At 39.8% G+C, this 25673-nt stretch overlaps 2 protein-coding genes across 2 annotated transcripts in view; both read left to right on the top strand.

Moving 5' to 3' along the window:
• Positions 1-25673, top strand: part of LOC127233090 (late cornified envelope protein 1C-like) — a 98793-nt gene that overhangs the window by 67770 nt on the left and 5350 nt on the right. The gene's annotated exons all lie outside the window — the stretch shown is intronic.
• LOC127233089 (late cornified envelope protein 1C) lies at positions 22021-22531 on the top strand. Its single transcript, XM_051199496.1, has one exon. It carries the CDS (start codon positions 22046-22048, stop codon positions 22529-22531), a length of 486 nt encoding a protein of 161 aa, XP_051055453.1. The 5' UTR covers positions 22021-22045.

The raw sequence follows: 25673 nt of genomic DNA, 5'->3' as shown, positions 1-25673 counted from the left end.
TTTGCCCTATATTATATCTTAACTATTTTCACCGAAATCCTAACATTGGGGACATTCAAACCCACCTCCATATAAAACTAGTAGAAGAGTAGAGAACGATGGGAATCAGGGGAATGCAGAGAATAGAGGACCCTAAAAACAACAGTTCAAAAACATCCCAAGAATTAGTAAAGTCTCTTGTTTTGGGCCCTGTAAGGGAGGAGAGTGTCTCTTCTTGTCCATTTTGCCTTACATGGAAGAATGTGCATACAGTCTTTCATAGAAGTTGTTATCTTCTGTTTTATTCTCATCTATAGATTTTGCCCTCTCCATTCCATATGAACCTCTAACTCTTAAACCATCCACTAATACAGAGAGCAAAGATGTATGTTCTGCTTGTTTTAATGACTGTTTTCTCACTTCATATCTTACTACTGAAACATCTCAACCCCACCAGAATAACAGTCATTTGAAAACAAGCATGTGGGGAATGGAGAGATGTCTGGTGGTTAAGAGCACACTGCTCCTACTGAGGACCAGAGTTTGAATTCCAACATCATAACAGGTTGTATCTCCAGCTCCAGTGGATCTGACAACTTCTTCAGGCCTTCATTGATACTTGCATGCATATGCACATCCTCACACAAACACACACAATGCATAGAACTACAAATTACATCTGTAAAAACAATCAGATGTGCTCCTTTCTGCAGTATGCTTGCTAATCCTGGAGCAATAGAAGCAACATTATCTTGGTCCACAAGCAAGATGATACAAAATTCATGAAGCACTCTACCTAAAAAATGTGTAAAAGCAACTGACAAATAAGGAAGCTCATTTTCTTCAGAAGCTAATACTTCTTTTTAATTTTTAGTAGTATCTATTAATTTTACAGAATGGGCATTCTCATAGCATTTTCCCTACATATGACTATTTAGGACATATCCACTCATGTACAATTATTATTTTAATTGGTTTGAGTGTACATGTGTCTGGTGGGTGCATTTCCTGTGCAGTGTGAGGAGACCAGAGTTTGCATTAGGGATATCTTTCCTTGGTCACTTCTCTAACATCTTTATTTGAGACATGGTTTCTCACAGAACCTGAAGCTTCCTATTTCATGCAAACTAGCTTGGCGTTTATTTAGAATATGTCATAATCCATTTTTCCTGTGGGCTTGTTTATTATTTTCTAATACTTCATTAATTTTAGTAACACTCAACTAATTCTTATTAATATTTTAATAGTAACATTAAAAAGGGAAATAGACCAAATATTTCAAAACACAACCTAGCTAGCACCCTACCAGTTCAGGTCCATCATGCCAGATTTTGCTCCTGTATATGTCTAACTATGTGATGCAACCATACAGATTGGCAGAATATAGATAGCTACATAAGCAGCCAGGCTTTAATACTGTAGTCTCATGTTATAGGCAGTAATTGAGATAGTTCTGAAGGCTGATATTCTTCAAGTATGTGAAGTTAAGGATACCAGGAATCTATTTCTTCCTCACTTCATGCCTAAACCATAGTGCAGGATTGACATTACTGAACCCATGGAGGAAAGCTGGTGAGTAATATCTGCTCATAACCAGTCATATGACCATGTGGGTGACACGAGGCAATTATGCCAAGGCACTGTCTCACAGCCTGAGGCAAAGTCCAGGATCAGAATAAAAGGTCTCAGGGACAGAGCACCTCCATCCAGTCCTCCTGAGGTGCACAGGGATCTTATGCTGCCTGTCACTTTGGTAAGTCTTCATCGGGGAACAAGAGCATGGCTTGTACCAGAGGAAAGCTAAGAGAAGCTGTAGAAGAGGCTAGGAAGGGCCACAGTGCCTGGAGGCCATTTTTACAAAGGACTTGGGGTAGGCAAAAATGATAGGTAGTAGAAAAAGGTAGTTTCACATTCATGAGGGACATGAGTAGTCAGGATCCATATAACAAAGGGCTCCATGAAGTGGCAGCTCCTTTTTTAGAGTGAGTCTGTCATAATAAGACCTTGAAACTCAGATGACACACCTTAAACAAATTCCAAAGGGTTGCTCTGAAGCACAACTTTGAACTACCATTCAAGGACGAGCTGGAGGTAGAGTAGGGTAGCAAGAACTCCTTTTAACTTGGAAAACCCATAGAGTTGAAGACTTGGAATTATTCACATATTTTCAAAAATGAATAAAACACACCAGCCCCATCCTGGTGGTACCATCCTGTTGGCCTGAGGAGGTGGTGAATTGAGTGTATATGAAAGTTTGTGAGACTACAGGTACAGGGATTCCTGGTCCCAGTCTACAGGAAATGGTGGAGTTTGCAGACTTTTCATTGAGGGAATCAGTTTACTGATCCAATGCTAATTTGGGTTCTTTGCAGTAGTGACTTGAATAATAAAATCATCTTTCAAGTTATGAGAGAGAAAGAATGTTCTTTGCTTTAAGATACATTGTTTCCTAGAAGTGGTGCTTTAACCCTGTGATTTCATTTTGAAGACATGTTTGGAATGGTTCCCACTACCACATTTAAGTTTGTGATTCAGAGCTTTTGTCATTCTCTGTGGACAGCAGACACCAGTTCTTACCTGACTGGCTTGGGTTTCTAATGTTCCCAAGACATGATGAGGAGGATGTGAGAGGATGAGTGGTTTAGAACTGAAATTACTAGAGATGGTGTTCCTATGATTACCATGGATGCTAAGGGTGCAGGGTGGGCAGGTGGTTGCAGTGGCCTGGTACTGACTTTTCTTTGATTATTCCACAGTTCCCCAACACTCACCAGCTGAGATGTCCTGCCAGCAGAGCCAGCAGCAGTGCCAGCCCCCTCCCAAGTGCGCCCCCAAGTGCCCTCCCAAGTGCCAGACCCCAAAATGTCCCCCTAAGTGCCCCCCTAAGTGTCCCCCTAAGTGTCCCCCTGTGTCTTCCTGCTGCAGCCTGGGGTCTGGTGGCTGTGGCTCCAGCTCTGGTGGCTGCTGTGGTTCCAGCTCTGGAGGCTGCTGCAGCTCTGGGGGTGGTGGCTGCTGCCTGAGCCACCACAGGCCCCGCAGATCTCTTCATCGCCATCGTCACAGCTCTGGATGCTGTAGCAGTGGTGGCAGCAGTGGCTGCTGTGGCAGCAGTGGTGGCAGCAGTGGCTGCTGTGGTAGCAGTGGGGGCAGCAGCTGTGGCAGCCAACAGTCTGGGGGCTGTTGCTGACATGTTCTATGAAGATCTCAAACATGCAGTTCAGAAGGAAGCCATGTTCAGAAAACCATTCCACAATTGCTACTCTCTTCTGTCTCCCAGGTCCTTGGTTGTGAGATGTTGAAAATCTGTATCAAGTTCTGAATTTGCCCCAATGATCTAATGTCTTCTTCAGAATTTTGTGATAATAAAGTTCTTCCTTATTGCCTCTCCAAAAACTCTTGTTTATCTTGTCCAAAATCACCCTCACACATTATTAGTTTTAACATCTGGGACTCAGTGGTAATTTGAATTGAAGTTTGTGTCATCAGTGTAACATAATCAGTAAAAAGGGTCACTCAACAGAGTACAGGTAGTAAAGTGTCTGTCATCCATTACTGTTCACACATGAGGGCAATCCAATAGTCAATGTTCAGGTTAGGCTACTTTCCTTTTTCCTTTATGAATACTTGTGGCATCCCTAATCATCTTCTATGTTTTAAAAGTAACTGTACTGGTATTCTACCACTTCACATGAAGTAAGAACAGATCAATATCAGGTGCTCTTCACTACTGTGAAAAGTTAGATAAGCAAAGTGCATTTCACAACCAAAAAAGGACCTAAATATAGTAACAAAGACAAAATACTCCTAGAAGAACACATAATGGCAACACTTTGAAATACTGGACTTTTCAGCAACTTCTGTGAAATGATGCTACAGTTTATCATGAACTATATCAATGTTAAAATATTCTATGCACAACTAAACATAACACACACAGAAAAAATACAGCATGTGTCAATCATATCTCACAAGTAAATTATTCAGAGCAGTAATAAATTTCTTCATCTCATTAACATATAAGCAAACAACCTGATTTAAAACCTAGAAGAAACTCACATATACATTTATTTTAAAAAAAGTCACAGGTAAAGTTGCTCAGTATGACTATTAGACAAATAAAATCCATACTGAGACAGCAGATATAACCTCTAAGTCAAGAGTGTGGTCATCATGGACACAACAAAGCGTTACCGCTCTTTAGGACTATGTAGAGAAACTGGTACCTCTGTGTACTGTTTGGAATGCAAATGACTATGAAAAATATCTTTCCCTCAAACATTTAACAGACTTAACTATGAACCAACAAGTTCACACCTCCACTCTATTCAGGCCTGCTACACAGGAGAGATTTCATGCATGGTACCTGGTACCTGGCCCAGAGCCCATGACTGAGGAGATCATAATAGCCTGCTGCTGTCATTATGTCAAACAATCATGCTGTCAATGAACTTCTAAGTATTTTTTAAACTTTTCAAAATTTAAATCAAAACAGTCTTACTTTACATACCAATCCTAGTTTCCTCCCATCCTTCCACTCTCCCACCATGCTTGCATCCCACCCCCTACACTCCCCAGGGAGGCTGAGACCTTCCATGGGGGAATCTAAAGTCTGTCACATCATTTAGGACAGGACCTAGACCCCGCCACCACCACCATGTATCTAGGCTGAGAGAGTTTCCTTCTATAGGAAGTGAACTCCTAAAGCCCATTCATGCACTAGGGATAAATACTGGTTTCACTGATAGTGATCCCATAGACTGCCCAGGCCCCCACAACTGACATTCATATACAGGAGCCTGGTTCTATCTTATGCTGGTTCCCCAGCTGTCAGGCCAGTGTCCATGAACTTCCAGTTGCTCAAATCAGCTGTTTCTGTGGGTTTCCTCAGCATGGTCTTGACCCTTTGCTCATCACTCCTCTCTCTCTCTACAACTGGATTTTAGTAGTTCAGCTCAGTCCTCAGCTGTCAGTCTTGGGTTCTGCTTCCATCAGCTACTGGATGAAGGCTCTATGATAGCATTTAAGGTAGTCATCAATCTCATTATAGGGGAAGGGTATTTGAGGTAGCCTCTCCGCTTGCTTAGATTCTTAGGGCCATTCTTGTGGCTTCCTGGAGATTCCCCTAGTGCCAGGTTTCTTGTTAAGACCATAATAGCTCTCTCTATTAAGGATAGTTATTGTAAATAATGTTTCTGTGAACATGGTATAGAAAGAGTTATTCAAGTCTCTGTTTTCAATGCATATGCTCTATACACTTACACAGAGATCTATACACAAATACACATGTAGACAGACAGACAGTAGAGTGGAGGTATGAATTTGTTGGTTCACACTTAATTCTGTTAAGTTTTTGAGGGAAGCTATTTTTCATACTTATTTGCATTCCAAACTTAACAGATATACCAATTCCTCTACAAAATCCTAATGAGCTGTTTTGATCTTTTATTAGTGAAAAGAAGAAAACAAAAGAAAAATGATATATTGGTGGTGGCTCTGAAACTCATAGGAAAACCTTTTTTTTTTTTCAGATTGAATCACTTCTGGTTAGAGGTCACCAGCATTCCTTATACTTCATGGGATGGAGAAACAGAGACACCCTGACAAATGAAACACTGGTAAAACAGTGGTTGCCTATCTAGGTAGTTATATTGACCTGATAATTAAGCTACAGAGTCCACAGTCAAGCCTTAAATTTGAATCTTCCTGAAGAAGGATTGCTAGTCATACATTCCATAATTACACAGGCCAGCTGAGGACTTGGGTATGTCCATGCATAGAGGCATAGGTGTGGATCAGATGGCATCTCAGCCTAGTCATCCTAGAATGTGGGATCTGCATTTGCAGACCTGACATTGTGTAAATCAGGAAGCAACTCCTAATGTCACTCTGTTACTAAGCCCTTTGGAGCAACCTGACATGGAGAACCAATGTCAGAGCCAGTGAGACAGTGGCAGATCTTCAGGTGATATGACATCACATTTCTTTTTCTGCCAGTCTCAGGATGTACATAACTATGCAGTGACCTCAGTCATAAGGAGTTGTCTTTTTAATTTGAAACATCATTGATAATGTTCATAGCATTGTTCATAGGATTTAAAATAGCCAACGTGCATATCATTCTGGTTTTTTTTAACATATATGTGTGTGAGTGCCTGTGTGTGTGTGTGTGTGTGTGTGTGTGTGTTTGTGTGTGTGTGTGTGTGTGTGTATCTGTTCTATATTCATGCCTGGTACCATGGATATCAGAAGAGTATGATGACTCTTAACCACTGAGCCATCTTTCCAGTCCCAAGTGTCCCATTTTTTTAAAAAAAATATGAAAGTATTAAACTTTGGTCAAGTTGTCAAATAATTTATTAATCTCATGTGCATGGCATAGCACATGACTGATATCAAAATACAAAAGTGAATAAGTAGTACTTTGAAGATGAGCAGAGGCCACAGTATTGCATTACAATGAGAAGCAGAAATACAACTACAGAAAATAATGTGGATCAGTTTTTTGGACAACTGAAATATGAAAAATAATAAGTAAACAGTGGTTAAGCAGAAAGCATGATTCACACTGGATTTGGAATTTTTTACCTAGGCAGTTTTCTTAGTCTGCTTTCTATTGTTTTGATAAAATACTGATCAAAATCAACTTGGGAAAGAAACAGGCTTATTTAACTTACACATCCTGGATCACAGTCCATTTGGGGAAGCCTAGGCAAGAACTGAAACAGAAACCATGGAGAAATGCTGCTTACTGGCTTCATTTTCCTGGCTTACTCAGATATATATATATATATATATATATATATATATATATATATATATATATATATATATTCCACAGTTACCTGCCCAGTGATGGTCCTGCCTAGGTGATCTGGGCCTTTCCAACTGATTAATCATCAATTAAGAAAAGCCCCACAGACTTATTTTTAGACCAGTCCTATGGAGAAATTTATTGTTTGAGATTTCCTCTTTTCAGATGACTGGAGCTTATGTCAACTGACAAAAAAATCTAGTCATCACAGCAGGGGAAAGACTTCATCAGTAACTGAATGTCAACTATTTGGGTGTGATGCTAACAAATGAATCAAGGAATGATCACATGGTTAAATGTTTGCCTAAGCTTTTCACATTATGACCCAATGATGTCTTCTACAAAGTTCATGATCAACAACCATGAAGTCAAGTTAAGATAATAGTCACCTACCTGTGCTGGAGAAACCCACAGAAACAGCTGAACTGACCAAGTGAGAGCACATGGACCCCAGTCGTATAGCTGGAGAGCCAGCAGTGGGCAGAAGCAGACACTCTGAATGTGGGTGCCATTTAAGAGGTCTGGGCAGTCTATTGGAGCTGTGACAGTAGAACCAATATTTATCCCTAATGCACAAATGGACTTTGGGAGCCCATTTCCCATGGAGAAATGCTCTCTCAGCCCAGATATACAGAGTAGAGCCTAGACATTTCCCGAAATGATGTGACAGATGTTGATGATTCCCCATGGAAGGCCTCACACTTCCTGGGGTGTTGATGCAGGGGCAGGGGTCTGTAGGGGAAATAGGAGGATGGGAGGGAGAGGGAACGGGGACTAATATGTAAAATAAGATTGTTTCTAAATAAAATAAATAAATTTTAAAAATAAAATAACCACCAAAACCACAATAATGTTTTAGTTGTTCATGGATTCATGTTGGTCCTCTTTCATGTTGATGCTTAGAACTGGAGACAGTGATTTTCAGAGGGGTCTGAGCATCAGAGCACATGTAAATGGTGGAGGTTCAGAGAAAAAGTGAGATAGATGATAGATGATGAGGAGATAGATGATGGAAAGATTAGATAGATAGATAGCTTAGATGACAGATGATCAACAGAAAGAATGAGTTGTGATGAACAAAAGACATGTACCTTTGTAAATGTGTAGTCATTGTTTTGGATTTCACCATGTTTCAGTTAGCTCATCATGCCCATCTGAGGAAAAACATTAGCCTCAAAGGCTTCTCAAGGAACCATCCATCAATGGCTAGGAAGAAAACAAATTTTCCCTCACATGATTCAATTTGATGTTGGTTTGTAGATATCTCTTTTGAGTTACTTTTGTTTGTTTGTTTTTAAATTAAACCTCACAGTCATGTCTGTGTTTGCAAAAACTTTGGCTTACAAAGAATTTCAAAACTTTTCATTAAAGGAATAATATATGTAAATTAAGAATACCATTTTATATAAAATTTGTGGCCTTGAGGGACTAAGGATACATTGAAAAGGGAGGAGCTTTGAAAATAACAGCGCAAGCCCAATCCTGGGAAGTGTTTCTGACATGTGATCTTAAAAATCACCTGGTCGCCTCGGTTAAGTCCCCATTACCTGTGTTATCAACATGGATTAAAGGATGTTAACAGCCCAAGCCCTCTCTCCTTTCTTCATTTCTCATCTCTGGCCATCATCTTCTTCAGTCTTAGCCTCCAGAAATCTAAAGTCTCACAAGAATGTGAAGATGAAGTTTCAGCTCTGCTCCTTCCAGCAGTCCCATCCTGAATCAACCTTACATTTTCTCCAGCAGAGTTCCCAACAGGAAACAAAACAAAACAAGCAAACAAAAAGCCATAGGGAGGCTATTTAAAAGCAGATTTTAAAAGAAAATTAACTAGTAGAATCAAGGGCTTTAGAAAGAACTGTACTTCACTTCTTTGTATTCTCTGTAGACATTAATTTTACAAAGTAGTTGGCTTCACTGTGAACTTTTCACACATGAATAAAATATGTCAATTATATCTACATTCTTAAATCATTACTTTAAATATCTATATCTTCCCCCATGCAGGTCATTTGTCAGAGAGCTACCATGTACAAATCTTCCCATCAGCCAGTTTTTTTTTCCTTATTTTTCATAGTCTCCACTTTTGGTAATACTCCATGTCATTTACAAGCATTTTACAAACAATTCTCATTGATATTCCAATATTATAGGTAAAGAGGAAACATGAGGTATGATAAACAAATTTCAAAATCCCATTTTGGCAATAATTATGCTGAGCTGGGTTGAGTGACTAGGATTTTGGCTGTTTAGGTGTCCACACTGTGTGCCATAGCCACATAGAATGGCAGTGTACAGGGATGGAAAATAGAGATACTCTTACTTGCAGCAGAAATCCTTGAGGTGTGAGATAAAGGATGACAGGAATCTACTTCCTAGCCTCATGCTTAAGTCATAGTCTAAGCTGAATGTAGCAAACATGAGACCCATGGAGGAAGGCTGGTGAATTTGATCACTGCAAGTCATTTGACCATGTGGGTGTTAGGAGGCAGGGCCACCATGCCCAGCCACTGTCTCACAGCTGGGGCAGAGCCCAGGATCAGAATAAAAGGGCTAAGGGGCAGAGCATCTTCATTCACTCGCCTCCATAGGTGCCCAAGGATCTTTGTGTTGCCTGTCACCTTGGTAAGTTTTCATGGGGTGCAAGGGCATGGAGCTGAGAGGAGAGCTGGGAGCTGGAGAGGAGGCTTAGCAAGACGCCAGAGCCTAGAAAGCACACTGACAACATAGAGGGGAGGAGGGGATGGAAGCGGGGAAGAAGGAAATGGCCAAAGTGATTTTGACATCATGGAAAGCAATAGAAGTAACTGGGTAGCTCCAACTTTTGAATCTCAGGAGGATAGGTTGACCTCTGGTAGAGCTGTCTATCAGGATAGAAACCTGAGAGCTGTCGATCTTGATAGGTTTAGGGGCAGGGAGCTCCCCTTTTCTAACACAGTCCTAAGACAGCCAGCAAAGAAAGATTAACAGCGAGGCGAGGGCACCAAGCAGTATTTGGGCTTGGAAAACACACAAGCTGTGGTTATGGAATTTTATCACATGCTGCTCAGAATTTTTAAGATACAAGAGCACAAGACTTGTTATGTCAACCAGTTCATATGAGGTGTTGAGATGAGTACAGAAGGAGGGACCAGACCTGATTCACTTCACCAGGAATGGCTAAGTTAGAAAATGGGAGAGAAGGGTGGGGGTGGGGGAGCCTGAGAGGGTGGGAAAGAGGGGAAGAGGGAGGGAGAGGGAACTGGGATCAATATGTAAAATAAAAAAAAAAGAAAAGAGTAAGATCACTGATCAATAATTGTTATTTTCTTTTTTGACATCATTATCATCATCAGTTTGGGATGCTTTGGGAATAGATGGAAATCCCATAGGAATCTCCATATGACATACAAGAGTAGTGGATGAAGACCGATGGCATTGTAAAAGATGTCAATCAGAGAAATTTAAGGGGAGGAGGAAATAATTCTGAATATGCCTTCAGACTGTGAAATCTCTCAAAATAAGGGTTACAGGAAAATGAGTTTTTCAAAAGAACAAGCACCTCTTTACTCCTGTCTAAAGTTGCAAGATAATTTGCATCTGCAGACCAGTACTGCAAGGGCCTTGGGTTTTGTTAGAAATAAAACTACCAAATATGGAGTTCCTATAAATAACAGTGATATTTAGAAGTGGATTGGATACCCCCGGATCCTGGGTCTGACTTGTGTGTGACTTTTCCATAGCTCCTGAGCATTCACAAGCCGAGATGTCCTGCCAACAGAGCCAGCAGCAGTGCCAGCCCCCTCCCAAGTGCGCCCCCAAGTGCCCTCCCAAGTGCCAGACCCCAAAATGTCCCCCTAAGTGCCCCCCTAAGTGTCCCCCTAAGTGTCCCCCTGTGTCTTCCTGCTGCAGCCTGGGGTCTGGTGGCTGTGGCTCCAGCTCTGGTGGCTGCTGTGGTTCCAGCTCTGGAGGCTGCTGCAGCTCTGGGGGTGGTGGTTGCTGCTTGAGCCACCACAGGCCCCGCAGATCTCTTCGTCGCCATCGTCACAGCTCTGGATGCTGTAGCAGTGGTGGCAGCAGTGGCTGCTGTGGCAGCAGTGGGGGCAGCAGTGGCTGCTGTGGCAGCAGCGGTAGCAGCAGTGGCTGCTGTGGTGGCAGCAGCGGTGGCAGCAGTGGATGCTGTGGCAGCAGTGGGGGCAGCAGCCAGCAGTCGGGAGGCTGCTGCTGATCTGAGCCATTAATATTTAGACAAGCCCTGCAGGAGGAAGCCATGTTCAGAGACCTGCCCTGGCCTTTTGTTATTCTGTCTTCCTGCTGTCCTGGGCTCTTAGTTGCTATATTTCTTGTGGGAAGTTCTGAATGACCTTCTCTGTTAAAGGGCCTGTCTTCTGTTACAAGAAAATAAAGTCTTTCCTCACAATCTTCTCTAGACTCTTCATCATTTGACAAGCATCTTACAGATCAGCTTAGCCAATCAAGGCTTGGTTGTGCCAAAGATGACTCAGAAGCAACATGTCAGCTCACGGGGTGTGGACAGTCTCCTCAACCACCCTTACTGCATACAGTGATGATCATCTATCTCCATGCTGTCCATTGGTGTTATTGTCCTCTCATGGGTGCACATCTGTTTTTTCGGGTTTTATATCTTTTACTCTATTGTGTTAATAATTACTATGTCAGCACTTCTAAAAGACAATCTAGTATTTGAAAATTGAATTCAAAGCAGATTTGAGATGTTGAAGAGGACTCAAGCTGAAATTAAGATGGAGTTGAAAAAGCCAATAACCCCACCAGAAAACTCAAGGAAGAACATGATGAGTAGAAGGAATCAAGCAGAAGGCAGATTATCAGGATTCAAAGACAAAGCAGACAGTCTCAGCAGTTCTCAATCTGTGGTTCACAACAGCTTTGGCAAACCACCATCTCCAATAATATTTTGCATTACAATTCATAGCAGTAGCAAAATTACAGAGAAGTGTAATACCTCCATCTTTTCTTTTATTGTTCAGGATTATTCTTGTGTGTGTGTGTGTGTGTGTGTGTGTTTCCACATTAAGCTGTCCTTTCATGTTATGTGAAGAAGTGTGTTGGAATTTTGATGGGGATTTCATTGAATCTGTAGACTGATTTTTATAAGATGGTAATTTTTATTGTATTAATCTTACAGATGAATGAGCCTGGGAGATATTTGTATCTTCTGATATCTTCTTCAATGACTTGAAGGTTTTTAGCATACAAATCTTCCACTTTACAGTAAAATATACCCTATTTTTATATTATTTCAGGTTATTATTTAAGGTATTGTTTCTCTGAATTCTTTTTCAGACTATTTGTCATTTGTTTATAAGAGGGCTACTGGTTTTGTGAGCTAATTTTGTATACAGCTACTTTGCTGAAAATATATATCAACTGATATTTCCTATTGGAATTTTGGGGTCACTTATCTATATTATCATACAATCTGCAAACAAAGATATTTTGATTTCTTTTGGAATTTGTATTCCTTTGATGTCCTTCAGGTTTCTTATTGTTTTAGCTCATACTTCACGTACTGTATTAAATAGATATGGAAAGAGTGAACAACTTTGTCTTGTTCCTGATTTTAGAGGAATTGCTTTGAGTTTCTCTCTATCTAAGTTGATGTTGGCTATAGATTTGCTGAAAATTGCCTTTATTATGTTGAGGTATGTCTTTACATCCCTAATATCTCTAGGATTTATTATCATGAAGGTGCATTGGATTTTGTCAAGTCCTTTTTACTTCTAATGACATAATCACGTGTGTTTTGTCTTTTAGTTTGCTTATATGGTGAAATATATTTGCTGATTATGTATGTTGAACCACAACTGCCTTCTCCAGGATGAAGCCTACTTGATCATTATGGATAGTATTTTTTTAATGTGTTCTTGGAATCAGTTGGAAAGTATTTTATTTAGAATTTTTGCATCTATGTTCTTTAAGTGAAATTGGTCACTAATTCTCTTTCTTTGTTGGGCCTTTATGTAGTTCACGTATCAGGAAACTATTGCCTTGTAAAATAAATTGGACAACGTTCTGTTTCTATTTTCTGAAATAATTTGAGGAGCATTGGTATTTGATATTAGCTCTTCTTTGAAATTCTGGTATAATTCTTTGCTAGCACCATCTGACCCTGGGCTTTTTTATTTTTTCAGCCTTGAGAAAATTTAATGACTGCTTCTATTTCACTAAGGTTTATACTTGTATTTAAATTGATTATCTGATCTTGATTTAACTTAGGTGAGTGATATATATCTAGATAATTATCCACTTTTTTAGATTTCTCAGTTGGTGTTTAGGCTTTTAAATATTTGCTCCATGTCTATTGTTATATCCTCCTTTTCACTTATAATTTTGTGAATTTGGGTCTTCTTTCTCCACATTTTAGTTAATTTGGATAAGAGTTTGTCAATCTTCTTGATTTTCTCAAAGAACCAACTCTTTGTTTCACTGATTCTTGGTATTGGTTTGTTTACTTGTTTCTCTTTTATTTCATCCACAAGTTTGATTTTTTTTTTGTTATCTGCTCCTTTTTGGTGTGATTTTATTCTTTGTTCTAGAACTTTTAGGTGTTCTGTTAAGTTGCTGGCATACAATTTCTCCATTTTTTTGTTTGTTTTTATGTAGTCGTTTAGTGCTATGAGCTTCTCCCTTAGAAGAGCCTTCATGTTTCCCGTAAGTTTTAATATATTATATAGTCATTTTCATTCTATTCTAGAAATTCTTTGACTTCTTTCTTAATTTCTATTTTACTCATTTTCCATTCAGACAGAGTTGTTCACTTTCCACAAGTTTGGAAGCTTTCTATTATTTTCATTGTTTTTGATATCCAGTTTTAACCTGTAGTGCTCCAATTTTTTATGTAAGCAGTTAGTGCCATGAACTTCCCTCAGTGCAGATCTTTATTCTAGTCAAAAGAAGAATTAACTAAAAAGACACAACTATCCTAAACATCTATGCATCAAACTTAGGTGCACCCAATTTCATAAAAACTCTACTACCATAATTGAAGACGCAAATTATCGCCAAACCCATAATAGTAGACAATTTCAATAACCTACTTATTCCAATAGAAAAGATATTAAATGAAAAATAAGCAGAGAAAAACAAGTATTAAATGTCATCCTAGTACAGATGAACTTACAGATATCTACCCAAACACCAATAGATATATATTGTCCTCAGCAGTACATGGAAGCTTCTCTGAAATAGACTGCATCCTGAGATACAAAATCAATCTTAAAACATTCAGAAAGATTAAAATAATGTCTCCTATCTTAAAGCAATAAATTCTTTCCCCCTTTTAAAAATTGAAAATAGAGTTTTTTTATGCATCCCAGTCACAGTCTCCCCTCCCTCCACTCTTCCTAGCTCCTTCACCTCCCCTCTTCCCAAGATCCCCTCCTCCTTCCATCTCTCCTCAAGAAAGAGCAGGCCTCTAAGAGACAACAGACAAACAGGACAAAACAAAGTACAAGAAGGCAAGGCAAAAGCCCTTACACTAATGCTGGGCAAGGCAATCCCACAGGAGGAAAAGTGTCCCAAGAGCAGGCAAAGGAGTCAAAGGTACACCCACTCACACAGTTAGGAGTCTTACCAAAACACCAATCTAACACCCACAGCATATACCCAAAGGACCTGGTGCAGGGCCCTTTGGGTCCTGTGCTCAATAAATCTTAAAATAGACAGACAAAAACCTCTAGTAAGCATGTTAACTTGTGGAGTTTTAACAATTTGTTACTGGACAGTGAAAGAGGAATATTAAGGAAGTCAAAAATGAAATCAGAAACATAAAAAGTTTCTTGGAACTAAACAAAAATAAAAACAACACAACAAAAACTCTGGGCACATTAAAAGAAGACTTATGAGGAAATTTATAGCTCTACATGTATACTTTTAAATTTTATTTATTTCATTTAGAACCAATCTTATTTTACATATCAATCCCGGTTCCCTCTCCCTCCCATCCTCCCATGACCCCACCTACCCTCCCCCATCCTACCCTCATCCATTCCCCAACTCAGTAATAGTGGAAAGGCTATCTTAAATGCCATTCTTCTATAATGAGATTGATGAATACCGTAAATGCCATCCTGGAGCCTTCATCCAGTAGCTGATAGAAATAGAAGCAGACATCCACAGCTAAGCACTGAGCTTTACTCCTGGAATCCAGTTGTAGAGAGGGAGGAGGGATGAGGGAGGGGGGTCAAGACTGTGTTGAAGAAACCTACAGAAACATCTGACCTGACCAAGTGAGAGTACACAGACCCCAGTCAGAAAGATGGGGAACCAGCATTGGACCGAACAAGGCTCTAAGTAAATATGTTTAAAATATCATAAAAAGCACAAATAAATGACTTAGTGATGAAACTCAAAAAAGGTGGGGAAAACAATAACAAACTAAATCCAAACCCAGTTGACAGTGAGAAACATTAAAAATAAGAGCCAAAATTAATAAAATTGAAACAATGAAAATAATATAAAAATCAGCAAATATAAGAAGCTGTTCTTTGAACAAGATTGAGGGACTCTTGGCCCAACTAACCAAAAGAAAGAGAGGACCCAAAATAACAGAATCATAAATTCACATGGAAACATTACAATGAAGAGCAAAGAATTTCTGAGTATTGTAAATGAATACTTCAAAACCTGTACTACATTGAGTTGGAAAATCTCAAAAATAAAAAAGAAAGCACCAAGTTTTAGATTTTGCCAGTACACCAAAATTAAACCAAGAAGAGATGAACAACCTAAATAGACCCATAACAAATGAGGATATTCAAACACTAGTAAACAAAATATCAACATCCTAATTAAAATCCTTCCCACCAAAAAAAGTTCAGAGCCAGGTAGAAGACATTCAAAGAAAAATCTGTAGCCAGTCCTTCTTAAACTATTCAAAATAAAAAATAAAAAAAAGTGAGAAATAAAAAGAATAGAAAGGAAAGGGAACAGAAGCACTTCTATGGAGCCAGTGTTACTCTAACATCCAAACCAAGCAAGGACACAGCAAAAAAGAGAAACTATAGACTTATATTCCTGCTAAACATAGACAAAACATGCTCAATACAATACTTGCAAACAGAATACAGACATGCATCAAAAATTATACAGGGTTAGGGTTATATGAGTATGTTGGCTTTGTGCTTGAGATGCAGGGATTATTCAACATAAATCAATGAAAGTAATAAGCACAAAAGTGGACTTACTGTTCAAGGACAAGTTACTGGGGAAAAGGATTTCTATTTTTGTTTCCCCAGAAAATGAAAAGCTGTGGATTCCTTCCAGACTAATGTGGTTTGATCAAGCCAGACCGCCTGAAACAGAGTACCAGGTGATCCTACATTCAAAACAGCTGGACAAAGCAGCCTTACAGACTACAGCCAGGATTTCTGAATCTTCTTAGAATCCCCCATGACAGCACCCCTTACCAGGAGGAAGTAGTTTGGAAAGAACGATTCCCAAATTCCCAAATATTGTCTATAAATGTTTGTTTTCATTTAAATGGACTTGGTTATATAAAATAAATTTTAAAAAAGTGGGCTTACTGATAAAAATCACATGATCATCTCAACTGATACATAAAGTCATTGACAAAATCCAACATGTCTTTATTATAAAAGTCCTAGAGAATGGAGCACCAGAGAGAACATCACTCAATGTAATGAAAACTGTATATGAGAAACCATACCCAATAGTATTCTAAATGGAGAAAAATCGATACCACCGATATCAGGAATGAGACAGAGATATCGACTCTCTGTACTCCTTTTCAACATTGTGCTAGAAGTACTATCTGGAGCAACAAGGCAAGAAAAGGAAATTAAGGGAGTACAAATAGGAAAAAAATAAGTCAAGATACCTCTATTAACAGGTAATATGATATAATACATAAGAAATCCTAAAAATTTGATCTCAAATTTTCCAGAAATTAACAATTTCAACAATGTGACAAGGCACAGGTTAAAAATCAGTAGCCTTGCCCAGCCTTAATGGGGGGCAGGGTACTTAGTCTTACTACAACTTGGGAGGTCATGCTTTGTTGATAGTCATATGAGGCCTGCCATTTTTTGAATAGAAACAGAAGAGGAGTGGGGGGGGAGGGACTAGACGGAGAGGAGGGATAGCTTTAAAATAAACAAATATTTCAACAGCTAAAACATGTAAACCATAAAATACTGAAACTGTTAGAAAAACAAACAAACATATGCAGTGTACTCCACAATATGGATGTAGGAAAGAATTTTTTTATTTTATTTTTATTAATTAACTTATTAATTGTTTTCCCAGCCAGATCACAGTTTCTCCTTACTCCCTCTTTTCCTCCTAGTTTCCTCCCTTACGAACTACCCTCTTCCCCTGCATCTCCTCCTCCCCTTTCTCTTCAGAAGAGGCAGCCCTCCCATGTATTTCAGCCAGTCATGTCATATCAAGTTGTAGTAAGATTATAGCCTCCTCTCCTATTAAGGCTAATGAAGTCATGGAGTTTGGAGGGGAAACTACAAATGCCATTTTGCTAATCAGCATAATTCCTAAGCACATTCCAAATATCTATACTACCCACAGGTAAGTATAAATCTCATCCTTCATCAAGGAAACTTCTCTCTGTAACAGACAGAGACCATTGAATAAAAGCACAACTTGGCAGTGGCACCAGGTGTAAGGATTCAGGTGCTATGCTGACCTTGCTCCCTGACAATGGGCAGGATACCCACACATTCAGACAAATACTTAGACATCTCAAAGGGCTCTGTGTTGTGTGGCTATGTCATGTGTTACATAGTTGAGTAAGGACTCTGTACACATGTGCAAGCTTCCCTATTTGCCCCTTCTTCCCTCTCCTTCCCTTCTTCTTATTACTCCTCCTTCTCCCTTCCATCTCTATTCACCATTGGCCAACCCCTACCCCTCCCTTTGTACCCTTTCCCCAATAAACTCCACCTGGATTTTGTTGAGTTTTGTGGTTCTTGTTTCAACACCCACAGCTATAGCAAAACAACACCAGGTGCACAAACTTGCTTGTTGGAGTCCATTCCTTATGGAAGGATACCTTGCTCAGCCATGATACAGGGAGGAGAGTGCATGGGAAGGGTTCAAGAAAGGAAAAGGGAGGGAATTATATAATTATATTTTCATTTCAAAAAGTAAAGAATGGGTATGAGTCACTTCTAAAATTAATGAACAGAATCAACATAAATCAGGCATTTCTCTTTAGCATCTGTATGTTTCTATTTCTTACATAAAAATTTTCACTTGGGAATGGATAATATTAATTATATTAATCATTATCTCATTATTTTGATTTCTACTAAAGAGGAGAACTAGTCAAATATATTTGCTATCCTGAGTATTATTTAAAATGTTGGCTGTGAAAACAGGATTCAATGAGTAAAATATAGTAATTTATTATGTTCTTGGTGATGAGTCTGTAGAAAAAATAAAATATCCTAAAGGCTAATATTCAGTATGATTATCAACAATTGAACATTCTACTATGACACCTAAGCCTTGGGTGCAGGAGCTGGGAATCACCCTGCATTTTGATCAGCTGGGGTTTTCTCTGTAATGCACTATGTCTGTTGAAGAATCAACTTTAAAATCTCATTTTTTTAATGAACTTAGATAACTCACTTAAACCTCCTATGACTTGGTTAAAGGAACTGGCATGCAGATTTTGCATTAAACAGTGATTTTTATATCCCTGACCATATTCCTTTTCCCCTTTAGTTCTCATTGGTTAAATTTTTAGAAAGCAGAGCATTCCTGATATTCTCTATCCTTTTGGTATAAGATACAAAGTCTTACATAATGATTTTTAAAAGGCTTATAAAAATAAAACATTTATACATTAAGTACTGTCATGGGATAAAAGAGAAAAGTAGGTCAACAGATTTCTCTTGTATTTGATAAGGAAGAACTACGACTCCTCCAAAAGAATGACAAAACCAAAGGTTGGCTAAGCATGGTGGTTACATTGACCTGATCCAGGCAAGCTCAGTCAGGGATTAAATTTCAGTCTTCCTGAAGCAAGCATGGTGCTAACACATCACTTATGCAGGTCATTTGAAGATTTGGGTGTTGTCCTGCACACAGGCAAAGGTGTGGACCAGATGGCATCTTAGCCTCCTCCTCATCCTTAAAGTTGGAAGTTGAGTTTAATAGACTTGTCATTAAATCCAGGAATCAATTCCTGACCTCTCCCTGTTACTAAGACTTTTGGAGAAACCTCACCAGGAGAATAGATACCACAGTTGTTGAGACAGTGGCAAATCTTCAGGTGATGTTGCCACAATGCCTCACTCTGGCAGTCTCTGAATGTGGGTCCTATTGGATGACTTGAGTCATTCAGAGTAGCTATTAGTATGTTGAAATACCACTGATAATGTTAGTTAGAGGATTTAAGTCTTAAAATAGCCAATGTATGCATTATCCCAAATTGAATTAATGAAGATAAGTACACAACACAGAAAAGGTTGTCAAATGATTTATTGTAGTCTTATATAAATAACATGGTACATGAAAAGTAAAATTCAGAGGAACTGTAATGAACAGACATGGCAGGGAAAAATGCTCAGTTTGTGTTGCCTAGGGAAGCATTTAATACCAAGTATAGAATATAATGTAATTCAGCTAAGAACATTCCTTAGGGAAGGTGGAAACTGTTTAGCATGCAAGCCGAGTTGAAAGCTGTGTCTGATAGTACTTTGGGTTTTTCCCTCAAACTGTAGGGAGTCCCAAACAAGACCCAAACAATTAATGTAAATAATATATTGGGAGAAAAAAGTACTTTATTTAATCTGATATTCAAAAATAATCAGGAAAATTACATAACCTAGTGCCAACATTTTGACAAGAGAAGTTAGTGCTGTAAATGGTGATGGCTGAGAAAAATTGAGACAGACACTGATGTGTAAATACATAGGTAACTAGTTAGATGATAGATAGCTGCATAATTGGCAGATACAGGCATATTAGATAGATGTTTAGGTGGCAGATAAGTGGTAGATAGATAAAAGGTAATGGATTGTAGATAGATAATAGATTAGATAATGATAGAGATATGGCAGATATGTACATAATAGATAAGTAGACAGATGATAGATAACAGATAATGGATAGACAGAGTCATGATAAATTATTGTCAAATGTCTCCCTAAATCTACAGATAGCTAGATACCACGTCTCTCACATTTCCTTGGTGCTCATCATGCCCACATGACTTGGACATTATCCCCAAAGTCTTACCTTCCTCCTCACCTGACTCATTCAGACTTTGATTTGCCAGCTCCTTGAGTTTGATCAGTTTCTAAAGAACATCAGAGTGTGACTGTCTCTTCAACCATCTTGTTCTAGATTAAATATAAAGTATTTCCACTGAAATTCCCAACATATGGACATTCAACCACTTTTGATATGCGAACTAAAGAACGGTAGACACTTGTGAAAAACGCGTGAATGAAGAGAACACATGGGCCTAAAAACACAGCTCATACACATCCTGTGGATTCTTGCCCTTGAAATCCCATGACCCTGCCAGGGAAGGCTATGTCTCATCTTACTCATTTTGCCTCACTTGGAAGAATATGCATCCAATATTTCACTGAATTTTCTCTTTTTCATCTATTTAGACCCATGTAGACATCATCCCCTCCATCCCATATGATCCCCAGAAATATCAATCAATCGACCAGGAAACAAATGAAACTAATATTCTCTAGAAGAAATCAGAATATTTAAATTATTGACACAATACATTAACCTTATAAAACAAGGGGTTTCCATAAGAAATTTCCATGTATGCATATGACATATTTTGACAATATCAACCCACATTCAGTTACTTTCTTAAAAGAGTTGACTCCTTCCCTTTATTAAACATGTTATTTGTTAAGAGTTTTCCACCATCTAATATCTTTAGAAGGCTAATTTATTCTCTCCTATCTTTTCAAAGTTTAGTACTGACTTTCACTTACACACACAAGTAATTCTTTTCTATTTTTTTAAAGTTATACTTAGAGGAGAAATTTTTACAGGACAAATAGGTTTCTAAACCTCACATGATACCTTTGTTGACTCAAATTTATCAGCCAGGATTTTGCTTGCATATATGTCTAACTGCGTGATGCAGCCACACAGATTTCAAGAAGGTAGATAGCTATGTAAGTAGCCAGCTTGAACACTGTAGTTTTAAAAGTTCTACCCAGATTGAACTTGATTAAATGGCTATCTGGACTGAAGGTTACATTAGGAATAGTGAGCAAGTGAGACAGGCTGAGAAGTGAACAGTTCCAAACTCACATGCCCCACATGTGAAGTTAAGGATGCCAGGAATCCACTTCCTCCTCACCTCATGCCAAAACCATAGTCCATGCTGAGTATTCTTGAGTGCCATGGAGGAAGGCTGATGAGGAACATCTGGTCATCACCAGTCACAGGATCATGTGGGTCTTAGGAGGCAGGGCTATCCGTGTCCAGCCACTGTCTCACAGGCTAGGACAGGGCCCAGGATCAGAATAAAAGGGCTGAGAGGCAGATCCCATCCATCTACTCCTCCTGAGGTGCCCACAGATCTTGTACTACCTTGGTAAGTATCTATTAGGAGAAAGAGCATGGACGATACCAGAGGGAAGCTGAAAGGAGACCAGAGGGGAGGTGGCTCAGAACCAGAGTCTGGAGGCCATTCTTACAGGACACTTAGGGTGGTATGGAATTTTGGGTAGAGAAAAGGGCATTCTGATACCCATGGGAGGCATGAGTAGTCAGGGTCCATTTGATGACAAGCTCTGCAGAGAAAATAAGCATCTTTTTAGTGAAGCAGGTCTCTGAGTAGCACAGAAGATAATGCAGCTTCAACTTTAGAGAACTGATGGACTCTGAAATGCAGCTCTGGCCCAGAATTCAAAGGAAGAGATGGGTGCAAAAGAGGGTACCAGGTTCTCTTTGCAGTGAGGTCCATTTTCCCTGAAATGATTCTTTAAATGGGCAGTGTCAGAGTATGTGATTCAGAACCCTCTCATCAGAACCATCTTAGCTTGTCCTTCACTGCTGTACAACACATGTCAGTTTTACCTGGCTTGTGTGGTTTTCTGAATCTCCCAAGAAACAGTGGTGAGGATGTGATCTCTCATGTGAGCATACCACAATGGAAACTACTAGAAATAGTGTTTCTATGGTTATTATGGATACTATGAACTCAGCATAGCCTCGGGGCCCTGACTTGTGTGTGACTATCTTGTAGCTCCTGAGCATTCACCAGCTGAGATGTCCTGCCAGCAGAGCCAGCAGCAGTGCCAGCCCCCTCCCAAGTGCGCCCCCAAGTGCCCTCCCAAGTGCCAGACCCCAAAGTGCCCCCCTAAGTGTCCCCCTAAGTGCCCCCCTAAGTGTCCCCCTGTGTCTTCCTGCTGCAGCCTGGGGTCTGGTGGCTGTGGCTCCAGCTCTGGTGGCTGCTGTGGCTCCAGCTCTGGTGGCTGCTGTGGTTCCAGCTCTGGAGGCTGCTGCAGCTCTGGGGGTGGTGGCTGCTGCCTGAGCCACCACAGGCCCCGCAGATCTCTTCGTCGCCATCGTCACAGCTCTGGATGCTGTAGCAGTGGTGGCAGCAGTAGCTGCTGTGGCAGCAGCGGGGGCAGCAGTGGCTGCTGTGGCAGCAGTGGTGGCAGCAGTGGATGCTGTGGCAGCAGCGGTGGCAGCAGTGGATGCTGTGGTGGCAGCAGCGGGGGCAGCAGCCAGCAGTCTAGTGGCTGCTGCTGACCTGGGCCCTAGGACTTCAGACTAATTGTGGAGAAGGCAGCCTTCTCCTTGCCTCCCACTCTTCCTCCCTGTTGTGCTCTATATTCTGGCTCTCCAACATACTGTGCAAAGTTCTGACTTATGTTTAAAATGACAAGACTGCAACAATAAAGTCTCCCCTTTCAAACCTGACTAAAGTTGTGTTTGATTTTTGCAACATCATCCTTCCAAGTCAGTGTTAGACACTCAGTTAGAATTATAGCCCATGCCAGCTAGTTCCCATGCAGAGGGAGCACAATGAGAAACACGAAAGAGCTCAGGTGCATGTGTTTTCTTGGTTTGCACTTGAAAGCCCACAGCCAGAGCTGTATAGACACAGCTAAGGAGACAGTGTGGCAGGCGGTGGGAAGATTTTACTCACCGATGCTTTCCAAATGGCAGGTTTGAAGCAGCCTTCTTGCAGCTAATAAAAAGAGGAAAGTGAGGCACATTCAGCCGACACTTATGGGAGCCACTCTGGGTCAGTTGTGTGTTCACATAGCTAGGCCCAGTGTCACCGGCCGAATGGAGAGATTAAGGAAGGATAAATAGGCTTAAGACTAGTGAATATCTACTCACCAGTTCCGGTAGTCATTGTGTTGCATGTGATCCTGGGACATGATTACTGGAAAGAAGTTCCCCAGAGGGAAACTCTGACAGAACATGGGAAGTTGGGCATAGTTCTCAGGGCAGAGGTGGGGAGCTGGAAATGCAGAATAAAGGAATGTCTCCAAAGTCTGCTGCAGATCAATGGATCCTAGAGCAGCAGTGTTCTGAGACTGCTGGTGGCCATGTCCCCACACACATAGTCCTAACACATTTGCCTGTTTCATAGTCTTGGGCCTCTGATATTGCGCATAAAATGTTTCACCTCCTTTTCTTGCCTGAAGCCTGTATTGTGACTACTCAGTCCCCAGACAGTGATGGTCAGAAGCACATTTGGGGCCAACCGTCACTGAAACCTGTGACTCTCACCCTAATCGATGTTCCTCATGTGGTCAGGAATGGTGCCTGGGCTCTGTACCAAAAATACTAAAGATGAATCATAATACACAAGGGAAATCAGTGGGGCCAGGGAGAGAGATAGGAAAGACTAGTGGCTTCAGAAAGGATAATAGCACCTGCTGCCTGGCCAATGGAGGCTAAGGGCAGACTCTGGGTGCCACAGCCAGCCATAGCAGCCTCTGGCTTCTCTGCCTGAAGAGCAGCCAGAAGTTTGGAGGCTTTTGCCACCGAATGTTTCCTCATCCATGTGAGTTGGCTTGAGTACCTGAGTCATACATAAGAGCTTAATCTCTGGATGATGTATCTCATATTTTGGGGATTAAAAAATATAATTTTTCAAAACCATTAGAAACCACATTCACCTTGTAGCAGTTCTGCCTACAAACCCTAAAAAACACTGTTTGCGGAACTCTGTTCTGTTTTACTGCATGTACTGAAGTGTTGTGGAACCAGCTGCCCAAGTGCCCATTGGGCAATTCAGTTTTCCTGCTTATATTGTCGTTGTCCAGTTTCTGTTTCATTCTTTTGACTCTGAGGTTTCAGTCAAACATGAAGTTTGCAACTGTGAGTTTCAGTATGCTTGCCTTTTGCCTTTAAATCAAGGCACTGCCTCTTGGAGTTTGAGGCCAGACCAGTCTACTGAGTGAGTTCAGGACAACAGCCAGTGCTATACAGTGAAATTTGGTCTCAAAAAAAAAAATAAATAAAATAAAATAATAAAATAAACCAAGGTACTGAAGTAATATGCAGATATTTTTATTTTACATCTTGATTTTGAGACACTACAGGAAATCAACATTGCCAGCACATTTGCCACCCACTTCTCATACCTTAAGACTTAGATCTTGTCCCTTGGCCTAGTACATCTCCAACTAGTCAGTTTTCTTACTGAATTTATGAATATACATACACATATTAAAACACAAACAAAAACATCACACAAAGGTAAAATTACTAATGTTAACATTGACAAGTCTTTTATTTATGCTTGTGTGTGGTTCTACTTGTCTGTCTGAATATGGTATTTGAATGAGTCCCTATTGGTGGAGGCCTGAGGTCAAGATGCGACTAAAACTTATTAAAGAAATGCATTAATTTATTCACTCAAACTATTATTAAATTTGTTCAATTTCATACCATTTTTGTGTGAATTTATTCTAATATAGTCAAATGAAATAAAAATACACGGAAGAAAAGTTTAGTATTATTCACTATAAAAAAATTATTCACAAAGTATTGGACTGGAACTCACCATACAAAAACAACATTATTCAAAAAGAAGAAAATTCCAGGTACTTTTGCCCATTACTTATAAAACATCATTTTGTGTGTGTGTGTGTGTGTGTGTGTGTGTGTGTGTGTGCCTGTGTGTCTGTAACAACAACAACAATGAAAAAGGAAGCCATGAATTTTGAAGAGAGCCAGGAAGAGTATTTTGGAGGCTTGGGAATATGGAAATGATGTAATTATAATATGAACTCAAAAACAAAAAGAAGTAAAAAAAAATATCTCTCTTAAACACAGTCAGGATAACTAGAAGAAGAAAGAAAACACATGCAAAATACATCAAGGGGCCATACAACATCAGAGAATGTTTAAATAGTCAAGAAAGAAGCCATGCCAAATCAACAAAACAGAGAATAACAGCTGTTGATTAGTCTGTAGAACCCATAGATCAAAAATATAGCATTCTGATCAATCAAACATTACAATTTTAAACAATGTTACTTAAGGAGAAACTAAACCTTCTTTTGGATTGTGACATCATGGAATCATTGTTTATGACTGTTCAAAATGTTGAAATGATAATAGAAATGGAAAAAAATGCTTTGACTCCAAAATTTAAGTTCAAGGACAAGTTACTGGGGAAAAAGATTTCTATTTTTGTTTCCCCAGAAAATGAAAAGCTGTGGATTCCTTCCAGACTAATGTGGTTTGATCAAGCCAGACCACCTGAAACAGAGTACCAGGTGATCCTACATTCAAAACAGCTGGACAAAGCAGCCTTACAGACTACAGCCAGGATTTCTGAATCTTCTTAGAATCCCCCATGACAGCGCCTCTTACCAGCAGGAAGTAGTTTGGAAAGAACGATGCCCAAATTCCCAAATATTGTCTA

This window comes from Phodopus roborovskii, unplaced genomic scaffold (assembly GCF_943737965.1).
Source record: "Phodopus roborovskii unplaced genomic scaffold, PHOROB, whole genome shotgun sequence".
Classification (NCBI taxonomy): Eukaryota; Metazoa; Chordata; class Mammalia; order Rodentia; family Cricetidae; genus Phodopus; species Phodopus roborovskii.
This window is presented reverse-complemented; position numbering and strand designations above follow the sequence as displayed.

Bases quoted from the DNA above. Each gene is read 5' to 3' on its own strand.
- LOC127233089 (XM_051199496.1), top strand. From the start codon at position 22,046: ATGTCCTGCCAGCAGAGCCAGCAGCAGTGCCAGCCCCCTCCCAAGTGC.